This window comes from Vigna unguiculata, chromosome 5 (assembly GCF_037176805.1).
Source record: "Vigna unguiculata cultivar grain cowpea cultivar isolate G323 ecotype 2 chromosome 5, ASM3717680v1, whole genome shotgun sequence".
NCBI classification, from domain to species: domain Eukaryota; kingdom Viridiplantae; phylum Streptophyta; class Magnoliopsida; order Fabales; family Fabaceae; genus Vigna; species Vigna unguiculata.
The window spans coordinates 16551490-16568502 of NC_140796.1; the positions used below are offsets into that span (position 1 = coordinate 16551490).

The 17013-nt window shown below is 30.5% G+C and overlaps 1 protein-coding gene and 1 pseudogene across 1 annotated transcript; both read left to right on the top strand.

Annotated features, from left to right (window-relative positions):
• Positions 1-3325: 3325 nt before the first annotated feature.
• Positions 3326-5426, top strand: LOC114184408 (glycosyl hydrolase 5 family protein pseudogene; annotated as a pseudogene).
• A 10541-nt stretch (positions 5427-15967) lies between these two features.
• Positions 15968-16586, top strand: LOC114184317 (metallothionein-like protein 4A). Its single transcript, XM_028071626.2, has 2 exons — positions 15968-16118; positions 16213-16586. Exons 1-2 carry the CDS (start codon positions 16030-16032, stop codon positions 16370-16372), a joined length of 249 nt encoding a protein of 82 aa, XP_027927427.1. The 5' UTR covers positions 15968-16029; the 3' UTR covers positions 16373-16586.
• The last annotated feature ends 427 nt before the right edge of the window (positions 16587-17013 follow it).

Consider the following 17013-nt stretch of genomic DNA (forward strand, 5'->3'; position numbering starts at 1 on the left):
AATTTAAAAAAATTATAATTTGTTTCTAAATTATTTATTAACATTAATTACTAAAGTGTTTGCTATCAAAGAAATTAATTTTTAAATTGATCTCTAATTAGAAAATTAATCTTTAAAATAGTCTTTAAACATATTTTTGTCAGTAAAATTGATTATTATTTAAGAGCTTTATTTTAGTATTTCTTTTATAACCTTTTAATTCTAATACATAATACTAATTCAACTTTTTTTTTAATTTTTAAAAAAGTGAATAATACATCTGTTTTCACCTGTGTCTTTAAAGAGAATAGTTTTTCGTTGAGGAAATTTTACGGATATAAATCAAACTAAAATAGGTTTGAGTAAAGGAACTAATAAAATATTTCAATATCCAAATAAATTTGAAAGGCAAACATTTCTCCTTGTCAAGCATAATTTCATCTATTGAATGAGTATTCTATATTTTGTACAACTTTATTGTGCCTGGTTATCATATTGTTGTTTTTTCTTCTATCTTTCATTAATCTTGAATACACTTTTTGGGATGTGAAAATACACTTGAGAAAATCTACTCAATGTGAAAAGTAATTTCGAGGTTAGAAAGTTGGAGTTAATACGAAATTCTTTAAAATAAAACAGATATCAAAAGGTTTAATTAATCATAAGGTACCCAGTTTGGTACTAGAGTGTCAAATTGGTACCCGCTTTTAAAAAAGTGTCAATTGCATCCCAACTTTTGAAAATTGCTTCAATTAGGTCCCTTTCAGACAGAGTTGACTAACGCCGTTAGTCAACGTGCCACGTGTCAATCTGTGGTTTTTTTGATTTTTTAAAAAAAAAAATTATTTTTTTTAATTTTAAATTTTTTTTAATTTTTTTTTTTAAAAATTAAAAATGCCATGTGTCAAGTCCCTGTGTGTGACACGTGGCATTGTCAGTGCCACGTGGCATTGTAATGCCACGTGTCAGTGTCACTATTAGATGTCATTGTGTTGATTTCGATCTGGTCCCCACATATGTCTTTTTGTTTCAATTTAGTACCTAAGTATGTGTATCTGATTCAATTTTGTCCCAATTTTTTTTTTAATAATTAAAATATTTTTGTAATCCATTTTTTATAAGATTAAAAATAATTAAGTATAAATATTTTTACAAAATTAAGTACTAATATTTATAATGTTTCTCTCAATTTCAGACCAAATTTATTATTTGTATGAATGTTATGCTATTTATAAGTACTAAAATGACTTTTACCACTAAATTTTAATATAAATATCAAATACTTAATTTTTTTTAAACTTTTATACTTAATTACTTTTAATTTTATTAAAAAATATTTTAATTATTAAAAATTATTAGGTCAAAATTGAATCAAATACACATAAGTAGGTACTAAATTGAAACGAAAAAACATAAATGGGAACTAAATCGAAATCATCACAATGACATATGATAGTGACACTGACACGTGGCATTACAATGCCACGTGGCATTGACAATGCCACGTGTCACACACAGGGACTTGACACGTGGCATTTTAAAATTTTTTTTAAAAAAAATTTTAAAAAAAAATTTTAAAAATAATTTTTAAAAAAAAATTTAAAATTAAAAAAAAATAATTTTTTTTTAAAAAAAAATCAAAAAAATCACAGATTGACACGTAGCACGTTGACTAACGGCGTTAGTCAACTCTGTCTGAAAGGGACCTAATTGAAGCAATTTTCAAAAGTTGGAATGCAATTGACACTTTTTTAAAAGCGGGTACCAATTTGACACTCTAGTACCAAACTGGGTACCTTACGATTAATTAAACCGATATCAAAACTAACAATTTTCTTTTCAACTATTATAAAATTGTTGAACACCTTTCATTTATTTTGAAATGAACTTTTTCAAATATAAAATTACATTCCCGTAAATCCATTTGAAAATAAAGGGTTAAATATATTTTTGATCCTTCAACTTTTAGTGAAGATTGAAATTAGTCCCTTTTAAAAATCTTAAACGAATTTAACCCTATAAATGCGTGAATTTAGTATTTTTAATCAAATTTTATTAAGTTTATTTGACATTTCAAACACATTTCATTATAGTGTTTTAGTTTGTTTACACCATTTAACATATTTTCTCTTCAATGTTATTTGAGAAACACATATGAAACATCAAATAAACTTACAACAATTTGGTTTAAAGGACTAAATTCACACATTTATAAAGATGAGAAACTAAATTAATTCAAAATTTTTAAGAAAAATTAATTTCACTTTTCTCTTAAAGTTGAAGGACAAAAAATATATTTAACCCAAAAATAAATATAGATTGTTTAAAAAATTTATTTTATGATGCGTAAAAAAAGTTGCCCTTAAACTTATATAGTCGGGCCCAACTAAAGCTGGTCAGAGAGATTCTATACATAACACCTTTTTTTACTCTTGACACTCTTCTTTTATATTTTTTGCACCATAATTACTCTTTACCAAAACAAAATTTGTAGGTATGAAAGGATTTGTTTAAATTATAGCATATAATTAGAATGTCCATAAACGCGATCTAGATATATGTGAATAGTGTGATAGAAATTCAATAAAAAATAAGACAATAAATCTAAATATTTTCTACATTTGTCGTTAAGATTGAAAGAAATTCGGCTGCATAACTTTCATTTTCCTATATATAATCATTGATTTAACGATAAAAAATTTAGTTGCTAAGACAATGATATGTTATTTAAATTGATATACAAATTATAAGCACTAAAAATTTATTTCATCACTATTTCTGTCAGTATGATAAATATTATTTGATGACTATTTTGATAATAGATTGCAACCTACTTATTTTCTCGTTAAATAAATTATGTTTTTTTATTATATATCAACGTAAAACATATATATTTATTAAATAATTTATAATTTTGATGACTAACTCTATGACATATAACATTTAAAATTGCATATTAACTCTCTGACATATACCTTTTAAAATTGCATACACAATTAATTGATTGAATTGATGACATTGAAATCCAAGAAACTTAGAATATATATCATTGATATTTTTAGGGACCGAAATATATAATTCAAATCTAATACTCTGTTTGAATGCCAAATTTTTAAGCTTAATAGATAGTCAATGACTTAAACAAAGGATAAAAGTTATTGTCTTTCAACATGAATAACAAGTAGATGAAGATGATATAAATATAAAGAGTTAATCGGTTATAATAAAATTTTGTTAACAGAAAAAACTTTTATTATCATTGTTACTAATTTTAAACACAAACTCTATATATTTATTTGCACGCTTTCTTCTCCAACATCAAATTTCTTTTCCATTCAAAGTCAAAATGTCTAGAATACCTTCACGTTTTGTCTTTCTCCTCCTTGTAGTCATCTCTACGTCACATTCCAATGCATACCCTTTATCTACGCACAATAGATGGATCATAGATGAAGCCACAGGACAACGTGCCAAGTTGGTATGTGCCAATTGGGCTGGTCACCTTCAACCAATGATCCCTGAGGGTCTTGACAAAAAGTCATTGAAGGACATTATTGGTGAACTTGTGAAGCACAAGTTTAATTGTGTGCGTCTCACCTATGCAATCTACATGTGGACACGTTATGGCCATGAGAATGTGAATGCCAACTTTGCCTCTTTGGATGTACCCGAAGTGGTCTCCAAGAACAATCCTTTTGTGTTGTCCATGACACATCTCCAAGCCTTTGATGCTGTTGTTCATGAACTTGGAGTTCAAAATGTGAAAGTTTTGCTTGATAACCATGTTAGTGAGCCAATGTGGTGTTGCGATGACAATGATGAGAATGGCTTCTTCCATGACAGACATTTCAATCCTCAAGAATGGGTGCATGGCCTTACTTTGGCTGCCAAACACTTCAGTGGAAACCATGTTGTATGTATTTTTCTTTCTCATTTTTTGGCTCAACTGTGCTCTTAGATCTCTACTATTGTTTCTACTTTCTTAGTTTTAATTCCTATAAAAAAGAAGTAGAGGTTTTAGTCTTTGCACCATTTCTTATAACTTTATCTCTGTTAGAAAGTTTCTATACTTGTTGGCAAAGTTTTGTAGGCAAGTTTTATATTTAGAGACTAAAAGTTCGTAGTTTTCTAGTATAAGACTAAACTTAGAGATAATAGTTTAACTTTTTACCCTCTCTTTGACTAAAATTGAAAACAAGACAACTTTGTTATTACTTTGGGTTTATTAACAGGTTGTGGCAATGAGTTTGAGGAATGAGTTGCATGGTCCTCGCCAGAATTTGAAGGATTGGTACATATACATGAGCCAGGGAGCAATAACTATTCATAAGACAAATCCAAATGTGCTTGTGCATATCTCAGGTTTGAACTATGACACTGAGTTGCAGTTCTTAAGGAGAAAACCATTGAATATAGACTTGGGTAACAAAATGGTGTTTGAGACACATTTGTATTCATGGTCTGGAATTGGGACACTTAAATTGAAAGAGATATGGACAAAGCAACCATTGAATAGAATATGTGCGAACAACATTAAAGCGATAGACTATAGAGCTGGATTCCTTACAATTGGAAAGAATGCAACTCCTTTTATTTTTACAAAGTTTGGGTTTAACGAGGAAGGTTCTGCAGTGGAAGACAATAGGTTCTTGACATGCCTTCAAACCTATCTTCTTGGAAAGGATTTGGACTGGGGATTTTGGGCTTTCCAAGGTACCTACTATGTAAAGAAAGATCAGGTCCAAGTTGATGAGTCATTTGGTGTAATGGATGAAACATGGCATCACCTTAGATATCCCAACTTCACCGACAAGTTCCAACTTTTGCAAAGGAAGAATCTTGGTAAGCCTTTTGAGTTAAACAAATAAGTGTAGTTATATCATGCACTCTTAGATTGATATCATTCATAAGGTGATTTTGAAATAGCATAATTATCATAAAATTTCAAGAACTTATGATATCAATGATCTTTTTTCAAACACATAATATCTTATCTTATATCTAAGGTTCATGTTTTTCATGCAGAACCTATCTCTAAGGCCCCCATTGTAAATATCTTGTACCACCCACTATCTGGTCAATGTGCTCAAGTGAATGAAAAGAATGAAGTTGAACTTGGAAGTTGTGAGACCAAAAATAGATGGGTTCATGGAGAGAATGCGACTAAAATCCTTTTACAAGGCATTAAGAAGTGCCTAACAGCCGCGGGTGAAGGGCTTCCGATTATAGTTTCTGATTGTGAAAGAAAGAATAGTTTTTGAAAATTGGCATCTCTGTCTAAACTTCACTTGGCAACTATGAATCAACACAAGGAACAACTTTGCTTGCAGAAGGATTCTAACTCATCCACCATTATCACTTCAAAGTGTATCTGCATAAAAGATGATTCTGAATGTCTTGATGATCCTCAAAATCAGTGGTTCCAGCTTGTTCAAACCAATGTGTAGCTTAGGTTAATCGACTTAAGAATTTAAGAACAGAAGAATCTTTTTTATTTTTTATATTTGGTTTTATTATTTTTCGTTTTACATAGTTCAATTCAGCATTTTAGTAATATGTTTGGGTGTAGTATGTTTAAGATAAGTTAAATCTCAAATAAAATAAGTATTTATTTATTTTTAGTTGGTTCAAGGTTATTTTACAACTATTTTTGTTTTCAAAATGATACATTACTAAAGAGAGAATAAATATATTACATTTAAAAAGGAGTATCTACAATCTCACCATGAAGCATTTCTGGATTGGCCGAGGAGGGAATACCACGACCAATACTTCAGCATTGGTCGATATGCCATCTAGCATTTATATTGGCTATATTATCTTAAAAGGTATGACCTAGCTCATGTAATAAGGAATTAAGATAATTAATCATGCATAGAAAATCTTAAAAAGGGACAAGCCTATAAATCCGAAGTTCATGAAGGACATGGTCCATGCAAGTATTATAAATAATCACTATTGATGAGTAGATTATCATTTATTGCATCATTTATTACTTGTATCACACAAGTGACTTAAGCATCAGAATATCTTTGTAGACTCCCCAACCGATGGCTCCCACAACCAAAGCGGAAAAACATACATAGGTAAGTGCTATTAGAAACACATCACTTAAGGACCAGAAGGACAGGAACAAAACAAAAGTAAATACGTGTGAGACACAAGTACATTTTGGTCCACCAAAATATCATTTAAGAGTTATTATTATTTTAAGAATGTCATACTTATTCCTATTACAAAACAAAATACTTATTGTAAATTTAAAATGTAATTTATAGTTTAAATTGATTATTTATTATAAAATTAATATAAAATGCTTGATACAATGTTATTATTAATTTGAAGTATTTATCAATTTTATTTTATTTTTATATTTAAACTTGTTTTTGTTAATAAATATTACGTGTATCGTTCAAATTTACCCGTAACATTATAATACACTTAATTTGGTTTTTATATGTACTTTAAATGTTAAAATTTACATAAATACATAACATTTTCAATTTTGAGTGTGAAATTTATTTTTCAATCTTATTATATATATATATAATATATATATATATCATAATTATTATTGGTTATTTTATTAATTTTAATTATTAATAATATTATCAATTATTGGTTATATATTATATCATGTTAATTATTATTGGTTCTTTTACGAATGTTTAACTATGTTAGCAACAAACAAATGATCAATTTTTGAAACATTGATTTTAACCTTGGGCTTTTTAAACATTGATATTAGTACTAGTAGTTATTTTTAGGGTTAAATATTCTTTTGTTCCTTAACTTTCAGTGAATTTTAGAATTAGTTTATTTCGAAACTTTGAACCAGTTTAGTCTTTCATCTTTTAAAATACGTGGATTTAGTCATTTTAATCAATTTTTTTTAGGTTTATTTGATGTTTCATACGCATTTCAAGATTGTATTTGAGTTGTTTATACAGTTTGACACATTTTTGCTTTAATGTTAAGTCAAATACTATTATGAAACACACTTGAAATGTCAAATAAACCTAACAAAATTTGATTAAAAGGACTAAATTCACGTATTTTGAAAAAATGAAGGACTAAATTGGTCTAAAGTTTTGAAATAGACTAATTTCAAAATTCATTGAAAGTTAAGGGACTAAAAACATATTTAACCATTATTTTTATAAAATGTGACTTTTTGTTCTATAGAATCTTTACTTGTACATATGAAGTGGTTCATCTCTTTTCTGTACATATCTTGTTTTTTAATTGTATTTCTTATATACATAATAGATAAAGGCTATTTATAATAATAATAATAATAACTAGTGAAAATACATGTGTTACTACCAATTTTTCTTTTTTTAATTTTAAAAATAAAAAAAAAAAATTAATTTATTATAAATATTTTTTTTATTTTGTAGATAATTTTTTTATTAGAGATACTTATTTTAGTTTTAAAATGATTAATTTATAATAAAAATTAAATGAATGAAATAATTAAATCTAATAAAGTGTTACTTAAAAGGTAAAAATGGTAAAACAATTATTTTAATTTAAAAAACATTTATTTATTAAAAGGTAAAGTTGAGAATAGAAATGTAGACACCAAAATGGGGTATCCCCTTTATATCTCACACTAGCGAAAACACATATATTGTCGCGCTCCACATTTTTTAAATGTTAAGGAAAGATATTGAAAGTAACAGTAAGTAATACTCGAATATTAACATAGAAAACTAAAAATATAACGAAAAACAAAAAAGGAAAAATATTATAAAATAAAGTTAATAATAGAGGAGAGAAGAAAAGGAAGAATAGAGATCGAGAGAATGGTGAATAATTTTTCTGTGCTATTTTGTGTGTCTTATTATTGATACACAAAGTCCTATTTATATATACAACATGAAACCCATAGAGGATATAAATCAAATAGTTAATACAAATATTTATATAAAGAGTAATGAATCATATGAGTATCAATCATATCAATCATACGAGTAAACGTAATCAAATTAATGGACGACCATTAATTCATAATATTCCCCATTGGGTGTCCATTGATAAAAGAATGTGCATCGTTAAAACATTACTAGGAAAAACCCTCTGGGATAAAAATCTAGTGAAGGGAAAATTAGTACATCATTTTGTATTCTTTAATACAATATTGTTCATCACATATTCTATTTCTCCCCCTCATGTAAACTTACATCATTAAAATGACAGAGTCCTAACTTGTGAATCATTTACGCAAAAGTTCTTCTTAGCAAAGACTTTATAAATAGGCCTGCTAGATTTTCACATGAATGAATCTTTTGGATATCTATATCATCCTTTCATTTGAACTATACATTATTATCTTCATATATGGTTGTTGATTCCATCTTTGTCGGAGATAACCATAAGTTTCTTGCACATGTTCACAACTTTCCTTATAATTCTGTATGATTAGACGATATTGCTGCTATTGTTTGTTTCACATATCGCCATGAAATCATTATGCTACCACATGTGAACAAATATCATGTTTGTGATCAACCATTATGACATTGTGAAGATATGTATAATAACATGCATATGCATAACTCATTAGGTCTAATTCTGAATCATTTGGATTGAATAGGCTCATATTTGTAGTACCCTTAAGGTAACAAAGTATATGTTTTACTCCAATCCATTTTCTACTTGTAGTTTAAGAACTATAGCTTACTTAACAAATTTACAACAAATGCAATATCAAGTTGCGTATAATTAGCAAGATAGATTAGTGTTTCTATGACACTAAGATATGGTACTTCTGGACCAAGAAGATCTTCATCATTTTCTTGAGGTCTAGGAAGAGTCTTGATCAACATCTAATGACCTCACAACTATTGGAGTGCATAATGAACATGACTTGTCCCTTTAGAACATTTTAAGCACCTTAATTATATAAGCATCTTCATGTATAAAAATACCTTTATTTAAATACTCAATTTATAATCTAAAAAAAAACTTTACCCTTCAAAGATCCTTCATCTCAAATTCTTTCTTTATGCAATCAATTGCCTTTGTGAGCTCATTGAGAGTTATAACGATGTTTATGTCATCTACATAAAAAATATTTATGACAAATTCATTTTCTAATACTTTCATATAAATACAAGGACAAATAAGATCATTTGTATATCTTTCTTTTAATAAGTACTCAATAAGACAGTTATACCACACACATCTTGATTGCTTTAATCAATAAAATGGCTTGTTCAATTTTATTGAATAACCCTCTTTAGAATTTGTCTTGTTGGACAAATTAAATCCTTCGGGAATTTTCATATAAATATCATTCTCAAGAGAATCGTACAAACAGGTTGTAACATCATCTATTAAATGTAAATGCAAACCTTGTTGTGCAACTATGATAATCAAATATTGCAATGTTGTTGCATCCAATACCAGTGAATATGTCTTTTCACAAATAAATATAAGGTTTTGTGAAAAACCTTTAGCAACCAACCGTGCTTTGTATCTAAAAATTTCATCAATCTTATTTTATTTTTTGTGCAAAAATCCATATGCATATTTTCATTTTGGCTAATAAATTCTTTGTCGACAATCTTCAATGATCATCAATTATTGATCCTTATTGTCACTCATAACATTCATCGTTATATTAAATGTAAAAGTTTTGTCAATGTTGACTTCATTTTGGTTTCATATTATATGATTCATGACATAATTTATTGAGATCTCATCATTTTCAACAATTTCAGGTACCTTAGGTTCTTCTAGAATCGAATCATTAATTATGTCAAATGAATATTTTTGGATTTCCCCTTTTGATCCAGTCATCTAGCATTTTAGCTCATTTTCTCAACGAGAGTTTTTATCTTTGGAACCCATAGGCCTACCACACTTCACGCATGTCTTTGGAACCAATAGACCTACCACACTTCAGGCGCGTTATGAATTAATATCAAATATATTTGGAGCATTAACAACTGGTATATATGATTTGGTTAGTCTTTCTATCACTAAGAATGTATAGTAATATATTGACTGAATTTCTAAATGAATTATCCTTTAAACTTTCAGTTCACAATATTTTGTAAGAGGATCAAGACAAGACAATGATAATTCAGTACAACCATTATCCTTTTCCAATTGTTTTCTTTCTCGCCCTAATGTTGGAAAAATTTATTCATCAAAATGACAGTTGAAAAATCAAACTGTAAATAAGTCTCTTGTTGTTAGTTCAAGATATTTTTTTTATTAAAGGAGAATTATATCCAACATATATTTTCATTCGTCTTTGAGGACCCATCATAATCCTTTTTGGTGGGGAAATTGAAACTTATACACCATACCCAAAAATTCTTAGAGGAGAAATAGTAGGTTACATATAAAAAAAAACAATTGCATAATAGAGTATTTGTGATAACTTATTGGCTTGATGTGAATCAATACTGCAACATGCAAATTGCATATCCCCAAGTAGTCATTATAAGCCTAGCTCTCATAAGTAATAGTCTTGCAACCAATTTTAGACGTTTTAGTAATGATTTAGTAAGTCTATTTTGAGTATGAACATGTTCTACTGGATTTTCAACTTCAATTCCATCTGATATAGAATACTCATGAAAAGCATGAGATGTAATTTCACCAGTATTATCAAAATAGATTTTTCTTAATCGGATAATCTAGGAAGTGAACTCTTAATTGTACCAATAACTTTGCAAATGTCAGATTGCATGTTGATAATAATCAAATATATGACCATTTAGTTGATGCATCAATTATAATCATGAAATATCTAAATGATCCACATGATGGGTGTATTGGACCACAAATATCACTCTATATTCGTTTTGAAAAGGAGATTCTCATTTCTATTTTTCTTGGTGATGGTCTTATTATCAATTTTCCTTTGTGAACATATAGTACATGAGAACTCATTGATATGAATTTTTTTTAATTCTTAAGTGGGTGTCCAACATGAGTTTTTCATCCTTTTTTTTGCATCATAATAGATCCAGAATGACTCAACTGATCATGTCATACAAGGAATTCATTTTGATTCGTAAACTTCTGGTTTATCGTGACATGCATTTTAATTGTACTAATATATATGTAGTACAAATAATCCAACTGATCATGCCAAACAAGGCATTCAATTTGATTCGTAAACTTCTGGTTTACCATGACATGCATTTCAATTGTACTAATATATGTGTAGTACAAACCATAAGAGAAGGTTGATAATTCTTTAATACATTTTCTTTTTCAACTCAATCGAAGAGATATAAAGCATGAAACATGAAACATGAAACAAATATAAAGCATTGTCTTAAAATTAAGAACATGATATGAGAAAATCTATTTTTTAACACTCCCATCACCAATGAGGTGATCAATGCTTCCATTTAATTTAGCAAAGAAAATAACAATATCAAGATTAGTAGCATCCATATGGCCATAATCAGAATCACCATCTTCATAATCAAAGTGTGTTTCTATGTTCTTCTCCTTATATTTTAAGATGCTTTGATGTACGACAAGTACAACTCAAATGACCTTTACCACCATAATGATAACTTATATTATCATCTTGCACCCACTTATATACCATGAAATTGCCTTATGTCTAGTCGATCTAGGAGTTCCAACACACTTCCCTCACGTCGAGGTATATACATCTCGTACGTGAGACTGAACATTAATGGATGGTCCGATAGCGGCCCAATAGCGGGTGGAACTATATGCCCAACAAACACAAATCTCGCTAGGAGAGGCTTTAAATAATGGATCTGATACCATGCTAAGAAATGGACTTTAAGCCTAACTTAACTTCACAAAACCGACTTGTAAGGTGAGATTTGCACCACATTTTTTCTTTTCCCTTTTACACATTATTGTTCCACTTTTGGTGATAAAATGTATCTTTGAAATTTTCTTTATAACCAAGTCCATAATTAATATCACAACCATGAAAATATAAATCAAATGTTGATGCATTCACTTCTAGGAATGGAGCAAAACCAATTGGACAAGTTTCATGATTTTCTATCAAAAGCTCATTGCTTTGTTCAGCCATACAAAGGCATGAAATAAATTCAGAATATTTGTGAAACCTCTTCTCACAATATTGTTGTCGTAAGAGCAAATTAGTTGTTCAAATGCTTTATTTCTTTCTATAATGGTATCACCAAGAATCATTGCATCTAAATGTATTTCAACATTTAATATTCAATATAAGTAATTCTTCCTCGTAATATCAAGGATCACAAATTCAAAATTTGTAACGTTTCGCATGTTTAGAACTAGCACATAAATTAATAATAATAATAATCACCATCATAATGAAAATAATAATAAGAAGACGAAGAAGAAAATTGATAAAGTCAAACAATTTTTATCACAACAATAAGAATATAAGATAAGATTTTGAATGAAGAAAGGATTAGAAAGAGTCTCGATTAAGACACGCGGAACATTGTCCTTAAAGAGAAAAAACTTCCACTAGCCCTGGTTAGAGCATGTAACGTCCCATTTAATTAATAAACGTAATTAAAAGAAACGCCACACACAAATAGTACGATATAGCAATCTTGGGGTCCTTAACCCAACCCCTACAAACTAGGCACACCACGATACCGAAAGAAGACTGTTGAAATGTCTAACAAATACATATAGAGAAATAAAGCATATCGAGATACATGGGACAAAGCCCTAAAGAAAACTAAGATCCAGCCCATGCAGATCATACAGCGGAACCATCACCTCCCTGTTGTTCGCGGGTGTTCCTCGCATCTGCTCACATCAACAAGTTGATGATCATCGCAAAAGAAAGTACCACACAGCAGAACACACAACAAATAAAAGTAGGGTAAGCTAGAGCATAAAAGATTACATCCGTATGATCAAATATATATTCACCATACCATACACACATATCAACCAAGCATGTTATGACTTCTCAAACAATACACTAAGACACGACTCGACTCATCCGGATATATACAATCTGGTCGGATTCAGCAGATGCTCGCACTTGTGGTGGATACCTCTGCTCATCCCCAAGCTGCTCACCCCCGAGCTATGTGTTACAAGTGTTACAATGAATCAATTTACCTCACCACAAGGTTAGTCCTTAATGAATTACAGGCCTCCTGCTACTCTCACCACAGGGGTCAGTCCGCTCTAAATGAGACTAACTGACCCCTTAGAGTGTCAGGATGCAACCTTACCTTGAATCCTTACCAGACCATACAGATGGGGCACCACCATAGACACCAACTAACAGGGGCCATGGAATTACGTCCCGACCACTGAAGCACGACCCTGAAGCCCCACCTAGGGATTCCAAGGGATTACGTACTGACCACGTACCAACAGGTATAATCAACCAAGAAATAAACATATACGCCATGCATAGGAAATTTATACCAACATCCATAAACAATCCTCATGTATCACATGTCAAACCCATACCAACTCGTGTTACCAATCATGAGAAAACGTCTCCCCTCATATCAATATCATGCCACTGAATTACCAATCATCAATGCTCGTCGTAGTTCATGACAGTTTTGTGACCACATACGTATCCAACCCCTCATGTACATTCAACATGAGGTCATGCCAAACTCACCATTCATCACATGTAAGCCTCCCCTCATCATATATACTCAATCCCATCATGCCATCATACAGTAATCCAATTAATCACAGGCCAAACATCCGAGAACGGAAAAGAACGCCAAACTGGATCACATCCTCGCCCAGCTCCTCGCTTAGGCAGAGGAGTCTCGCTCAGGCGAGCTCTCTTCGCCTAGGCGAGAACGTGAAATCCTGGAACAATGGCCTCTGCACGGTCTCGCTTAGGCGAGACCCTCCTTGCCTGGGCGAGAAGCTCGCTCACCCAAAATGAGTTGGTCGCCTGGGTGACCCCTCACGCGAGAATGGTTGGGCGAACCCCCGCTCATCTCGCCTGGACGAGGCAAGCTCGCTTGGCCGAGATTATCAGTCTTCGCCCACTGTTCACTCACATAACAGACGAAACCAGCCCAAACACATGCAATAATACATTTCACACACTCAGGGAAACATCCAGAACTATAATCACGCGAATCATACCCAAACAATCATGATAACAACTATTTTGCAGAAACCCTAACTTCCCATACCTGGAAAGGGTTACATGAGGCTTCGACACGAGACCACGGAGCACAGCAGCTCGAGCGATGGACTTGTAAACTGGCGGAACAGCGGAACAGTAGAAAAATAAGGTTATTTTTGAACCCTAAACGGTGGAATACGAAAAAGGGCTTTAGAGAGTAAGGGCAGTAGGTTTAGAATCACTTACATGGAGTTAAAAGTAGTACTGGAGCCTTGAGCGGACTGGTTCGAGACGAGAAAAGCTAACCCTAGTAGAGCTCAAGTGGTACAGTAGAGGGAGACGGCTGCGAATCTGTGAATGAATGAAAATGGAAGCATTAGGGCAACCTGGGTTCAGCTATATCCTTTGGGCCAGCTCCTTGGCCCATCAGATTTGGGGGCAACCCTTTTTGTAAAAATGGGGTACAAAAGAATAGGCCTTACAAAGCATCTTGTTGATAACATGTTATAAAATAAAGCTAATAATAGAGGAGAGAAGAAAATGAAGAATAGAGATTGAGAGAATGGGAAGCAATTTCTCTTTGTGTCTTGTTACTAATAGGTAGAGTCCTTGTTATATATATAACCAAATACTTAATACAAATATTTACATAAAGAGTAATGAATCATATGAGTATCAATCATATCAATCATACGAGTGAATCTCATCAAATCAATGGACGACCATTAATTCATAAAAAAGAAAAAATCGATGATACTTTTATTAAAAAAATAAAAATAGCGGTTATTAGTAAAATGTCAATTAATAACAATTATATTATAGAGGTAGATTTGAAATATGAAATGTGTACAAGAAAAAAGAGGAGAATCGCTTTATATATACATATAGATTTAAAACAAATTTATCAATTAAAACAAATTTCAAAAACAAATATAAATAGTTTTTAAATTTTTATAAATATTTTATTTATTTTGTAGATAATTTTTTTACTAAAGATATTCATTTTAGTTTAAAAAGGATTTAATTTAAGGAAAAATTAATTGAATTAAACAGTTACACGTAACCAAACAATTAATTAAAAGGTAAAAATGGTAAAATAATTATTTTAATTAAAAAAAAAAACGGTCATTTATTAGAAGGTAAAATTAGGATCAGAAATATGGACACAAAAAGTATCCACTTCTATATATCTACATATATCTATATTTGGAGTGCATATTTGTTTTTAAAAATTAAAATAATTATTTTAATAAATTTTATTTTTTAAATGATTGGGCTTTTGAAGTAGAGTTAAATGTTTATATTATATTTGAGTTTTAAAAGATGAGTCGTGTGGGTTGAGATATAAAGGGTTTTAATATTATGATTGAATCATGAGGATTGAGTTATTTAATATTAATTGTTCATTTAAATGATGAAATCTGTTGGCAAAGTTAATTTTGTTCTTAAATCAAATTTTATAATAAAAATGAAGAAAATATGATAAATTAGTGGGGATCAACGTATATGATTGAACAACTGGTCTTTGAATTGTTAATTTTCACTAATTTATCTATCTTTTGATTTTAATTTTTGTGGTTACGGTATCTATCTGCGATACGTAAGCAAAACTTTTAAAATGTTAAAGTAATATATATATATATATATATATATATATATATATATATATATATATATATATATATATATATATATATATATATGCAGACGAATATTGGCGTGGCATCGACGAGAGGGGATGGAGATTAGGAGAGACAAAGACAAGTCCTACAACAGTTATGAGCAGAAGAGAGTTGATTCAGCTGTTGCATGCTATACGTGGTTTGAGGTAATGAATTGCATGCAAAGATGTTGCCACGTAGCATGTGACGGTGACATATGGTGTTGTCGGTTGAGACATTATAAAAGGGTGCATGTATGTAATGTAAACACCCAACAAGCATAAGCATATAAGCATATTTTGAGAGTGAGAGAAAATGAGTGACAGAGGTGAAGTGAGAGGGGTGGGAGCCTGTGATAACACCTGTGGCTGCACAGTTCCATGCCCTGGTGGTTCTTCTTGCAGGTCACTTTCTTAACTTCATAATCAAATACTGTCTCTGCTGCAGAAAAATCATTACACTGAGATATTTATCAGAAATTTTGTGTCTGATATGCAGGTGCAGGAGTGCTGGGACTACAGCGGGAGGGGGTGATCACGTGACATGCACGTGCGGAGAGCACTGTGGATGCAATCCATGTTCATGTCCCAAAACTGCAGCAGCTGGAAGTGGATGCAGATGTGGTTCAGAATGTGCCTGTGTCTCTTGCCGCAGTTAGATAACATCATAGTTTAAACCAGATATAAGATATAAGATTAGCCCTAATAGATGGTTTCTAGTATTGGATATATCTACGAAGGTAAAAGGTGGTTGGTTACATAAGTCATATGTTAAGGTTTTTCCTTATGCAGTAGGCATAACATGCTGCTATGTTATGCCCAGTTCTACTTGAAAACGATCAATCATAAATAAAATATATGTATTAAGAGAAATGCATGTTTTCTTTGCTGTGAATTTAATGAAGGTGCATGCACCAGTGCAATAGTGTTGTTTAGATTTAATCAAATAGTTACATATATATCACGGTGGAGGAATCATATCTTATATATCCCGTGAACAATATTAGGATTGAGATGAATATATAATTTTTTTTTCTCATATGAAAAAATAATACAGGATCGTGTTTAGACAAGTTTATCATTCAATTTATTAAAAGAAATTAGGATTTTCCCTACACATGATAAAAAAAAAAATGTTCAGTTTCAATTGTGCTTTTATAATTGTTTTTAGACTTAGTCCAAGTTATTTGAGTTACAAATAAAAAAAAAGACTATTTTAAATGTTTTAGAATAATTGTTTATAATTTTTTAATTAAAATTGGATATTATAATTAGAAATTGAGTATACTGAAATAAAATA

Excerpts from the sequence above, each read along its gene's own strand:
- LOC114184317 (XM_028071626.2), top strand. The coding sequence starts at position 16,030 with ATGAGTGACAGAGGTGAAGTGAGAGGGGTGGGAGCCTGTGATAACACC. Across the intron at positions 16,119-16,212 it reads CCTGGTGGTTCTTCTTGCAG|GTGCAGGAGTGCTGGGACTA; the intron begins GTCACTTTCTTA and ends TCTGATATGCAG.